The sequence below is a fragment of the Heliangelus exortis genome, chromosome 4 (genome assembly GCF_036169615.1).
Source record: "Heliangelus exortis chromosome 4, bHelExo1.hap1, whole genome shotgun sequence".
Taxonomy (NCBI): Eukaryota; Metazoa; Chordata; class Aves; order Apodiformes; family Trochilidae; genus Heliangelus; species Heliangelus exortis.
In genome coordinates, this window is record NC_092425.1 from 21,396,255 (window position 1) to 21,409,058 (window position 12,804).

The 12,804-nt window shown below is 42.3% G+C and overlaps 1 protein-coding gene across 2 annotated transcripts in view; it reads left to right on the plus strand.

The window, feature by feature from the left end:
- LOC139795946 (storkhead-box protein 1-like) overlaps nucleotides 1-12,804 on the plus strand; it is a 68,738-nt gene that overhangs the window by 39,226 nt on the left and 16,708 nt on the right. The window contains exon 3 of one of the 2 annotated variants that reach the window (XM_071743276.1): nucleotides 3,132-3,579. The exons of the other annotated variant lie outside the window; for it this stretch is intronic. Within the exon in view, the coding sequence (XP_071599377.1) occupies nucleotides 3,132-3,247 (116 nt within the window). The 3' untranslated portion in view covers nucleotides 3,248-3,579. Of the gene's footprint in view, nucleotides 1-3,131; nucleotides 3,580-12,804 lie in introns of those variants that run through there. 2 annotated transcript variants of the gene reach the window in all.

The following is a 12,804-nucleotide window of genomic DNA, read 5'->3' on the forward strand; positions in this document are numbered from 1 at the left end:
ATTTTCAAAAGTTTCATGTTGATTATCTGGTAGAAAATTTGAGCAGACTTGGGATGGTTGCTCAGCTCTGACCTTCCAGTGATGTTTACTTTCTGAAGCACTTGGATATTAACTATGGCAAAAAGTGCAAGAGAGAATAGGACAAAGAAAATCTCCCTCCATTTCCATCTCTGTGTTTAGCAGTGCTTTGGTCCTGAGAATATTCCTCTTTGACTGAAGACAGTATAAATTATGAAATTTCACTTCTGAGCAACCCATGGAATAGCCCAGGGCAAGTCATTCCTAGAAGTTGCTTCCCCATCTTAAATGGGTCATTAATGTTTGGAGCTAAATACTGCAGGAAGGATACAAGAGAAACAAAGGGGGAAATAGTTTCCTGAAAGGAGGAAGAAAGAGCTGTTATTCACTCATCATTAGATCTGCATCTGCCCGACAAAAGGAGGAAGCTTCAGAGAGGCAAGTCAGGTGACTGTGATGTGCATGGGGAAAGTCATGAGGGAGCTGATGCTGTGTCATCCTTAGGGAGAGACATGGTCATATTCTTCCTGAAGGAGGTTTCTTTCCCATTTCTTATCTCTGCATTGGGTACAGGGGATTGGAGGGAGGAGAGGTTTTGAAAAGAAACATGGTGCCTTTGATTGCTGCCATGCAAGCATCAGTCGTGATGCTGCTCTTATTTGGTGTTAAGGCTCAAGGGATTTGAGCAACCTGGTCTGGTGGAAGTTGTCCCTGCCTATGTCAGGGAGGTTGGAATGATCTTCAAGGTGCCTTCCAACCTGAACCATTCTATGATTCTATTATTGTCACATAGAGCTGATCTCAGGTTGCTCTCCTGGAGATCCCGAAATGCTCACCTACTCCGGTGTGGTCTTTCAGAACAGTGTGATTGAGGTAGCAGAGCAGGGGCAGTGATGGGGGATAATATGGCTCATATAGAGCTGGACAAATGCCCCAAGTGAGAAGTCTGCATTGCCTGTGGGGAGGAGGATGAGCTCCTGCAGGGTCTGGTTTGAGGCAGCTTCAGAGATTAACAGAGGATTAGAGTTTGCTGCCTCTCTCTGTCCCCTACTGGCAGATCACTTTTGATCCTGGTCAGATTTAATTTCTTTGGATATTAATTAACAGACACTTTTATTCAATAATTAGGGGTGTGCGTGATTATGTTCCCGAGGGGGGGGAAAGTTGGGGCTGAAAAGTCCAGCTGGCAGCAATGCTTTCATCAACCTGCTGTGTGCAGCAATAAAAAGTCCTAATACCACTGCAGGTTTTTAATCCCAATGGCAACAGCCATGGAAGGTATTGCTATAGACAGTATAGTTTGGATGAGGTTTTGACTTTTGTTGGGTTTTTTTTCCTGGTCACCTGAAATTAAGAAGTAAGTGGTAAAATAGATCTTAAAGAATGATACGCAAGAAGGGCAGTTTCTTTCTGGAATTTGTGGAAATGCTGGCATTACTCTACCTTTCTGGCAAGGCTGGGGAAGGTGGGAAAGGTTGTGCTGAACTTAAAGGATGAGAGAACATGGGCAATTTGATAGTCATCTCTCCAAGCTTTTATAAAACACTAGCCTTTGGATTTTAGAGGCTAAATCAGGATTTAAATGTCATGTCTATTGTGCTGTAGCTAAAAGGAGGCAAATGTATTAATGAGTAGCAAGGTTTTGCACTAGCTTAATCAAATTATCCTTCCTTGCCATATTTCACTCCTGTAGATGCTTCTAATATGTGCTGATGGAAATACTGTGGCAGAAGAAATTAACATTTGCATTGCCTGGTACATTAACTTCTCTGATAAAATTAGGCTACCAGGATGACCCCTCTGATTCCCATGATATTTTTATAAACAACAAAATTGAGTACTTCTGTTATGATTAGTGTATTAGAGTATTAGGTTTGTTGTCGTAGCTGTGCTGTATTTTCTCATGCTCTCTCTTATGCTGATTGCTAATGACAGGTTTTTGCAGGAGCTAGCTGAGGCAGTCTTTCCTGTGATGGGAACCAGATGGATGGTTTTACTCTGGCTGCTCTCCTATTGAACACCAGGAATAGGAAGACGGGGAGATTTTTTGCAGGGGGGGCATTGATAGAAAAGTGAATGAATGGCAGAAGACCAGTTCTCCTCTATCCCCTGCTTCTCTTCCCTTGAGGATCCCTGTTTTGCAGTTTTCAGCCTCACCCTTGGCTTCTACTTCTTGTGTTTCAAGGGTTTGTGCAGTATGCTACATTTTCATTACTGGTGCAGTTGATGGAAAATCACATTTTATTATATGAAAAATGCAGTGTTCTTGACTGTCAAATCTCTATTCAGCTGGAAAAAATCTATGTGAGGCACTCTTTTATATTTCATGTATTTTGTGCATTGGTTGGAATGAAAAAATAATGAAAGGCTGTATTTTGTCAACTTTTGCATCTGCCTGACTGGCAGCAATGACTGATTTGTTTTTTAAATGTATTTATTTCTTACACTAAGCACTACTATTCTCCACCCTTTCACGATAGATGCAAATAATATGTGCTATGTTGGGAAAAGATAGATGCAAACTGTTTGGACCCTGCAGGTAGGTCTGTGAAGGAACTGGAAATGTGACTGCAGTGTGGAAAAGTACAGTTTTCAAATGAGCTGCAGTAATGATAACAGGGCTACTGTCCATCTATTTTATTTTCTTAAATTCATTTTTCCTCATCTGTTTTTCCCTTTTGTCTCCTGCTCTGAAACTTTAAATGGAGTCTGGGGACTTTGAGCATCTGAAGTACATCACTCTGCCTGTAAATAAATCCCACTGCCCCTGGTGGGACTGCTGCTGCTTAGGCATGATGTTCCCAAGGTGCTGAGGGTATTGAGTTGGGCTCTGGAAGGAAGCTAAATAGCCTTGGTGAGAGTGGGCAGATACCTTTCCTGAAAGCCAGACTGGTGTAGTTTTTAGCATGAACAGAGCTTTACCTTCGGGGAGCAACGTGGCTTCTCTCCCTGCACAGCCATGCATCAGCTGCATTGGTACATGGCCATGAGTCAGATGGAAGAAACCCAGAGTCACTTGGTGCAGTGAAATGCTGCATCTCTTGGGTCGCCTTTGCAGAAGGACTGACTTTTGTTCTTGCCTCTCCATTGTCCCTAGCCGTGCTCCTGCCCAGGAGAAATCACACCGCGCTGTGCTGCTGAGCCCCGGGACGAGTCTCCACTTGGCTGTGCTCTTGAGTGCAGCATGAGCCAGTGGCCTGCAGGAGGACTGCACAGTGCAGCTGACTGACCCATCCTGCCTGAGCTGCTGGGGCCATCCCAGCCACTGGGATTTACTCCATGGTTCAGGCATACTGTTGGTTCAGGTTCTCCATGCAAACTGAAACCAGCATTTTGTTTTATTAAAACTTTTCCTTTAGTGCCAGAATTATCTTCATACCCAGATTGCTGTATAATTGCAATTTGAACTGAAAAGCCTGTTGAAAAGAGGTGTCAGGGTGCTTCTCAGCATTGTTTCATTAATGCCACTTGGGAAATTCAGTCCTGATTCCATTGACGTCTTAAAATGACACAGTTTTTCAGTTATTCTAAATACTAAATAAAAGTGATGGTTTTATTCTTGCTAGATTCATACAGATTTTCTTTCAAAGCAAAAACTGTATACTGAGCAGTAAAAGCTTACAGACAAATCTAGAAAATTCTTCTTTATAGCTGGGAAATTGCTTATCTCTGCACTTCTTGACTCTGTATGTGTTTGGAGCACTACAGTGGGGGCCCCTTAGAGAACATTGGTCTGAGGACCTTCTTAGCTGGAGGAAGGTACTTCACTGTGCCTTTTTAGTGAATTGGCCCCAAAGTTGTTGGAAGGGTGCTGGGCTTGTGAGGACTTGCAGGCCTGCACAGTAAATAGTCAGCTGTGTGTTGGTTTGAGTGAGAAGGTCAAGCAGGAGAGGATCCCAGGAGAAGTACAAAGGGACCTCAGCAGGTCTCTGATTCAGCCTCCTGCTCAGGGCAGGGCCAGCTGCAGCTGTGAGATCAGACCAGGCTGTTGAAGGCTTGATCCAGTCGGGTGTTTGGAAGCCTCCAGGGGCATGGGCAGTACTGCTGTGCTGGGAAACCTGTTGCAGGACACTTTTGGTCATTTGCTGTTCGTTGGTCAGAAGTAAACACCTGCCCCTGTTCTCTTGTTCTGTAGAAGATATTCCTGAGACTCTTTTGTTTAGGAGGCAGTGCAGGCAGTGACCTTGTGAGCCTGGAACTCCTGTACATGGCTCTCTCTGCCACGAGGAGGTGGGTGCAAAGAATGAGGACTTGCCTTGTCCTCTTTTGGGGGTAGGTATAGGGCAAGCAAAACCATCCCACTGGTCAAGGGGTTGAGAACCAGTCCAGCCCTTCCTGTCCCTGTTTTGCTCTGATGTTTTTCTGCAGTCACGTCCAAGTGATGGATTAGGGACTGTGGTGCTCACAAGATGTCCTCCTTTCTTCCCAGTAAGCTATACATGTGTCCTGGCTGAAATAGTCTGGCCTGTATAGGTGATATGTGAGCTGTCACTGTGGTTAATGGCAAAGCTGAGCCGTGGTGTCTTGGAGTTAGCAGAAGTTGTTCTTGCCATTTGCCTTCAGACATGGGGTTGGGTACGTTTTAACAACTCACTTGGTGCTTGATATTCCCAATGGAAGCCTTCAGAGAGGTGGGGACCTCCCAAAGCCTCAGCTGAGAATGGAAAGACAAGCCTTGCTGGCAAAACACAGCCCAGGAGGTGCCTGTTAGACTCCCTGTGCATTTGCATTTTCTAATCTGCTGCCTGAAGCATTATCTTGCTTGCTGAGGCAAGTCATTCACCACATCAGGAGCGTGTGGGAAAATAACCCAGTCAGTATAACCAGAAGAAAATAAATGATGGTGTGGTTGGCCATTTGGAGCTGAACTAGCTTGGGATTTTTTTTTATTCTTTTAGCAACACCCTGAAAAAAATGTTGTGCGAATGGGTGTGAAATATAAGGAGAGTTTGTTTCCTTCTCTCATAGGCATACATCCAAAAAAAGGCAAAAGCAAATATACAGACAGCTGCTCCTAAAAGCTTTGGTAGGGTTTTAGAGGATCCAAATGCTCAGTGTGTTTGACTGGCAGGACATCGTATCTTCTCCGCTTGAATTAGCCTTGAATACAAAGGGAAGGCTCTGGTACAGAAGGGAGGAGAGGCTGCAGTGATCACCTGGGGTGTTTCAGCTGAGCTGCTCAGTCTCAGCCAGAGTCTACTTCTCTTGATTCTCCATTTGTATTCGAAGAGAGGACGCCAGACACAATGTAAGTACAAACCATGTCCTGTGGTAGTGGGTCACATCTTTGAAAAAGGGCTGGTGTTTGTTACTGGGACGGGGAAAAGGAATAAAATATCCAGACTAAGGCAATTTTGAATTCCTGCCTATTAAAAAACTCAGAGTGACTTTGCTCCTGTGAGATGCAAGCTAAATTTCACAGCAACTCTTTGCTGTTGCTCTTTAAGAGGTGGCAGCAAAACAGAACAGTTTTCTGCTGCAATGGAAATGTTGGTGGAACTACTTCATTTGCTAATCGGTAGGCATTGCTCTGATACAAAGACCTTTAACAACATGGTTATCATATCAAACCCTATATTTAAGAGGTGGCTTTTTCCCTCTATTGGGTGTTAATGCAGTTGTGTGGATTAATTCCACTATAATGTGGCCAAGCAGCTCTTGTCCCTGCTTGACTCAGGGAGCAGAGGCTTTTTGGCTTGATACACGCATGAGAAAAAAATCGTATCCAACTTTTTAAAGTATATTGGAAATTAAGGCTGAATTAATTAAAAAAACAAACAAAACTTTTTTTTCTCCCAGTAAGTGAGGTCATGCAGCCTGATTGCCTGGCCCATCTGTTGCCATTCATAAGTATGTTATTTTTTTTAAGGGCAATACTAAATGGTATTATGTAGTTACCTACTTTTTTATACCTCTTGGCTTGTCAAGCACTGTCATTATATCGACCACTGTTCTTAAAACAGGATTTTTGTTAAAATAGCGTATACCTGCCATCTGGTTGAAAAATCTAAGCTTCCTACACAACTAAGTGCAGTTGTACTGTGGTATTAGGAATAGCTCATGTTCTCTTGAAAATAGCAGCTGCTGGCAGATTGCAGAAACCAGCCAGTTATCAGTTGCCATTAAACTATTTGATATCTGACACACATGGAAAACATGCTATTTATAAGTATGCAATTATGTTATAGAACTGTTTCTCTCCTTTTCTCTTTTATTTTTTTATCCCCCTTTTCTTTATTCTTCTTTTTTTCTTTCCCTTCACTTTAGTCATTTAAATGTGTCGGTTTGGCTAGACTGGAAAGCAAAATCCCCCTTAGAATCCAGAGAATAGAGATGCTTCTAGCTGAAGATGTGCCAGACTGCCTGTAACATTTATGTTATCAAAAAATGCTCTGAGAGGGGTATAGAAATAAATCTGGTGTTCCTGTGCTATAGAACTATAGGTGCTTAAAGGGAAATTTCAGCTGCAAAAAGTCCAGGAAAGAGAAATATGTGGAAACAGCCGATAGATGACTGCACAACTACAAATTGTAATGGAGAAGATGAAATTTACTTGAATATGTATTTGCATTTCTGCTAGGAGAATATAACTTGATTCTTAGGATCAACTAAAGCAGAAACACTTAGCAGAGGCATAATTATTTGGTAAACCTGGGCAAGGCTCTGAAGGCTGGCAGAACTACAGTCTGCTCACTAACATGAAAGCTTAATGCTAACCACTGAGTAAGGATTCATGTACAGGGCAGGGCAGAGGACACCGCTGGAGAAGGCAGTGAGGCATGAGGATGCTATGACCTGTTCCTTTGTAATGCATTTTGAGGTAAATTATGATTACAGAAAACAAGGCAGAAACAGTCTGCTGGAAAAGAGAATGAAGTGTTACTTCCATGAGTGGAAACATTAACAGAAAGAGCAGTCCAAAAAAGGATGAGGTGCTGTAAGGCTATTAATTTTACTCAGAGACAGCGTGAGGACTCATTATTTTCATGTGAGGCTATGATTAATCTGCTTCAGTGACATTCAAATCTTGTGAGCACATCCTGCAAGATTTTGGTAAAAAATGCTATAAATATAATGTCCGATTATTTTCACAATTATATTTCACAATTATATTAAACCAGAAATGTTTTGAGAACTAACAGGAGAACTATGTCCTCATTGGTAATCCCCACGATCTCTTCTATATGAAGGATGGATGGAAAATTAGGATCATTGCTGTTTTGGCTTCAGCATATTCTTGATCAGGTGTGAATCTGTTGAGTTTGAATCTTTTTCCCCTGGGCTTTTCAAATGGCATCTGAGATTCGGGTTGTGAAAAGACTCTAGAAATTTTGCTTTTAAAAGTTGCTTCACCCACAACCCTTCACCCATAATGCAAATGCATTCAGCTTCGTAATTATAAGTTTTAGGGTGTTACGGTCATGAGAGGTATGTTCTAACAGAAAATTGGGTAGCAAAGGTGCATGTCAAAGGTTGTGGTTTGTTTTTTGTTTGTTGACTTTTCCTCACTAGAAGAGTATTTGTAAATTTTATTGTGGAGTTTTAAGCATGTCTCCTTTGCTTCAGGCTTTTGGAGACTTTCTTAGACCATCAAAGCAGCTTTGGCAATCTCAGCATTTTGGCAACATTGCAACTACCTTGACCATGAAAAGGCTCAGAGGTGCCACAGAGGGCACTCCCTGAAGAGGAAGGTTTGCAGGAATGGGTGCTGCCCAGGAGCAGCTGTGGCTCCCAAGCACTCTTTCCCAGGTGTGTTCCCAGGTCCCTGTGCTTTCCTGCTCACTGTTCTGGTGTTCCCAGGGAAGAGCTCTGGGCTGCAGGTGCTGCAAACAAGCCTGCTGGCACACGGGAGGACTGGCGAGGAGGAATGAGTGAGAGGGGGCAGAGACCCTTGTAGAGTGAAAAATGCAGATGTTAAACAGTTCAGGGCAGTTTGGCAGAAAGTATCTCTTCCTCTCCACTTCCCAGAGGGCGTACAGTTATTTGCAATTCCTAAGATGCTTATTCTCTAATTTAGCAGCTAATCACTCGTCTACCCTGGTATGCTCCTCCTCCCCTCTCAGCAACCAGCTCTCCTTGCTTGCTCACTTGCTTACCAGGTGACAGGAGCAAATTTGCTGCCCGATTTGGTCCCCTTTGCCTCAGCCTCCAACAGGCCATTTCAGCTTCCCCACCCTGGCAAAAGGTTAGTGAAAGATCGTTTATATGCCTCTCTTTCTTCAGTCTGCAATCTTTTTTTGTGTTTATCTGCATGTCCATACAGGTCCATCAGATAGATAACTTGACCTTCTTAGAAAATGGGGAGGGAAAACAAGCGCAGATCAAAAGTAGCTGTGTAGGCAATTTTATTGAAAGACAGAATAAAGTATGGCATTTTATTTCTCACATTTAAGAAAAAACATGTTAAAAATACTGTTTAAAATTGAAGAAACCATTTTAAAGTGAATTAAAAGCCCATAAAGACGATGAAGAGTGGTGCATGGTAATGAGATATCAGTGTGAGAAGCAGGCAATGTCCTGGAAGAACAGCACGTTTCTCAAAGGACATTAGTTTTACAAGTGCATTAAGAAAGTTTTCCTTTCTCTGTACTGGAGGCAGAGGCCAATAGTACTGGATATGGTGGCATGTTACTCCTAGCATCTCCATAGGGAGGTTAGGAAATTATATGAGAACATGGTAGCAAAAAGCAGTTGTTTTTACAGATGAGTTCTGAGAGTATTGTGTGTCCAAATGTATTCTCTGTGTCAGGTGTAAATGTGAGAACTTACTCTTGGCAGTTCTGAACTGCTAAACTTTTCCTAGTTGAAACTTCTCTTGGAAATGAGCTTTCTGGGACATCATCTTGATGCCGTTTTCAGGTTAATTGTTCCAGGTCAATTTTTCTTATGCAAGCTTAAGTCATTTTCTCACTTTCTCAAGTTATGACCTCTTTGCTTCAGTGGGGAATCTGGTAACACCCATATTTAGGCCACCAAATGCACTGTGTTATGAATAATCTATTTTTTCCTCCTTTTTAGGGGAAGCAGGAGGTTAGGGGAGAGGAACTCTAAAATCAGTTTTGTTTGCAGCAGCATATATATTGCCTTTTGCTTATGGCAGCATCTTTTCTTTGACTTGGGAAGTTCTGCTTTTGCCAAAAGAGAGCTGGAAAGTAAAAATTTTCTTGCCATGGCCTACATCTCTTGAGAAAACTTCAGCTGTGCCAGAGAATATGTACACTGTCTGATGACACAGCCTTCGAAGCAGCAGCAGCAGCTAGAATGGGAAATTGTGGGATATTGGAAATTGTGAGATAAAGGAGAGCTTTCCAGCACCCACCACCTTGCCGAAAGGCAGCAGGTGATTAAAAACTCACTCATCTTACAGCTGGGAGTTGCTCAGGACCCTCCAGGCCCTGCATTTAGATCTGGAGATGCAGCTTTCTCTTGTTTCTGCTTCCTCCCCAAGTAACCACAGCCTTTCCCTGTCATCTCGTGTTGCTTGAGAGAAGAACATATGTGCTGAAATTCAGGAACAAGTTCAACAGGCAGTGTCCAGTGTAACCTGTCTAATCTGAAGATTTTTTTGGTATAGTTTAAGTTTTTCACAATTGCCATATTGTAGTTGCTGGTGCCAACAAGTATTCTACATATTACTGAGTATATTGCACAGAAGATCAGTGTTGTGGCTTAAGATGAAAAAAAGAAGAAAGAATAACTTTAAAAGCATATGAACTTGGCACAAAGTACTCCTGGTGGCAGCAGCAGCAGAGGCAACATGAGATTAGTTTTCAGAAATGAGGCCCGTTAGGGCAGTATGTTGTGGAGTAATGGCTTTCCAGAAAGCAGATATGTAGGGTTGTACGTGTATAGCAAAGGGCACACATATGCATGTAATTAGCATCATTTCAGTTTTCCTTTAGAAGCCTTAGGAATTTATGCACAAAAACCTGTCTGAAAAAGCTCTGAAGTCAACTGCTCAGTTTAAGAAATTGCAGATTTATAATTTCTGCTACAACTTTTAAGTTTTTTTGCTCTCCAGCTTCTAGACTCTGATGGACAATGGGTATTTTGGGGTATGTATAGGGACCTTACTACATCTGTACCAGAAAATACATCAGGGTTTTCTGTCTCTAATCACAGAAGTGCTTTAGGGAAAGATGTGTTACTGTTGTCATTTTACAGTTGAGAGCAAGAGAAAATGTAAGGCCACATACCATACTTTTCTCAGGGCTTTTGCTTCATCCTAGCTACACAGTGAGGTATGAGGGAAAATACAGTGAAGGTCACTTGAAGTTCCGCTGTTGTATTAGGAAGGATGTCCTGTGGCAATCCACTTGTGGCATTATTGCATTGCCTCGGGTGTTCATACATCTTCTTCTCAACTGGGTTAATTCGTAAGAAGATATATGGAGAGCTGGAAACTAACATACTTCACCCAAAATTATGCATGCATCTTTGTTAAACACTTTCTTTTTGCTGTTGGGGAGACTCATTTTGTGACTGCAGTTATTATGTGCAGATATAATTGTTGAGAAGTACTTGTGCCCTGCTGAAGAGGATGGTTCTGTCATGTAGGGTTCCCATGGGCTTGCAAGGCAATGGGCCTGTGTCTTTGTAATCCTATACTGTTCTGTGTGAGAGAGAGGTACTTCTGCTCTAGATAATCCAAGAAATTAATGTAGAGTTTTAAAAGAGCAATGTCCTTTGAACTTTTTAATCATAAATATATAATTAATTTTTTTTGTTGACTACACGAAAGATGCAGACATTCACCTGTGCAATTGGTGCATTACATTATCTTCTCAGGTAGCAAGCAGAAGTCCACACAAAGCTACACCTGGGCACTGATGTGGGTTGCCCTTAGATCAAGGTCTTGTCTAGATTAAAGGCTCAAATTGAGTTAAGTGAGGTTTTCCAACTGTGTGCATACTCTTTACTCATGACAAATCCAAAGTTATTTGACATATTTTACATCTCAGGTAAAAGCCCTGGGGCTAATAGCACAGAGATAACGTTCAGTTAATGCCTGGTAGCTTCACTGTGAATTGACTGTTGAGAAAAAAGCAGGAGTGTCAGCATATATGCTGCTGGGTTGATTCCATCATGCTGACTGCTTCTAGCTGAAGCTCTGCTTAGTGCTGAAATGCAGATTACTTCCTTTTAGACAGGAACAGGCTGAATTCAAGCAGCCAACACAGACCTGCCAAATGCTTGAGGGTTGCCTGACATGTGATGCTCCTCAGCCCTGCTTTAAAATGGGTATTTGTCATCATCATTGTGTTATTCCTGTGCCCCATCAGAGCTTCTGTGCATTCAGCAGGGCTGCAGGACCAGCCAGCTGGGGTGGCTTTTGACCATGAAGCAGAGCCCCAGTCAGCTCAACTCACTTTGGATCATCAGGAGGAAGGAGAGATGACAGAGGTCTTTGCCCTCCTCCACTGCAGAGCCCGCCATAAGCTTCTTACTTCAGATAGAACCTACTGGAACCCACAGGTTTCTAGGAATGAACATAGGGAAAACTTAGGACTGGGCTATTAGGCACATTGCCAGCCTAGCTTTTGGGCAGAAATTTAAGAAATGGGAAGTACGGCTGCCTTTCTTTCCTCTGGAGGAGGGAAGCTGACTGCAGCAAGCCAGCTGGCTGTACTTCCCCTTCCTTGCCACCTTATTTAAAAGGAAAAGCGAAGGAGAAGTTTGAAACTTGGCCAATTGCGTGGATTCATAGGGCAGAACCAAACACAGTGATGATATTAGCTGTCTGCCTTTTAGTCAGTCCATGAAAGAAAAAAGGACATATGTATGAATTCTTCCCTTTTTTCTAGGATATCTCCTTTCATTCCAGGCTAGAGCAGACATTCTCAGTTTGAGGAAACTTTTTTTTTTTTCCCCCTGAAATAACTTTTCAGCCATAACATCTTCGTGTCAGCTTTTTGTTCAAGAACAGTGTGGAGACTTTCAATGTTTCATGTCTCATGAAAGGGAAGATACTTCACATATTCGTTCCTGTGTGTGACATGCATCACATATGCATGCAAGTAATGATTTTTAATGACCTAACTTCCTTGAACAGGTTTTAATCTTGATCAACTTTGTTGAATTTGAGTAGAATGCTAATAAACTAGTTAAAATGCACAAGCCTTGCTTCTTGAAAATATTCCTGGTTCATGAAATGGATCAGAATTCATAGTCTGCTGCAAGAGAATTTCTGCTAATCTTCTTAAAGGCAGCAGATAAGATTTGAGAATCAGATTAAATATTTGTATTCCACATTAGGAGACTTCCTCAGTACTGTCTGACAATCAGTAAATCCTCTTCAGGCTCACAGTTCCTCCAGTCTGCGTTTACCTCTTTCATGTTGCACACGAAGGACCTTTTATAGAGTATTAATGCACATGCACTTAGAAGTTGAAAACTACATCAGAGGTTTGACCTTCCCGTATGTTTGTTTGTCTTAGCTTTGTTTCTTTTAGCTGAGAGTATGGGGAGATAGACACTTCCAGCTCATTTGAGTGCAGAAGGAGCAGCAAGAGCAGTGTGTAGACCACGTCCCACTGAGCTGTTTAGCCACCAGAAGTGCCTTGTGATTAAATGTAGTGCTGAGGGTGCTGCAACTCCCCCCACCCAGCTGCCCAGCATCTCAGCTCGCTCTCAGTATGAATTTCCCACTGTGTAGATGTGGGAGGCAAGCTGACAGCTTGCTCACAGACAGAACACAGGATACTAGATGGGAAGAGAGTGTAAAAAAATCTGCTCTAAGCTGCTACTGAAGATGTTTGCATAATTTATTAGTATTTTTAGAAAACA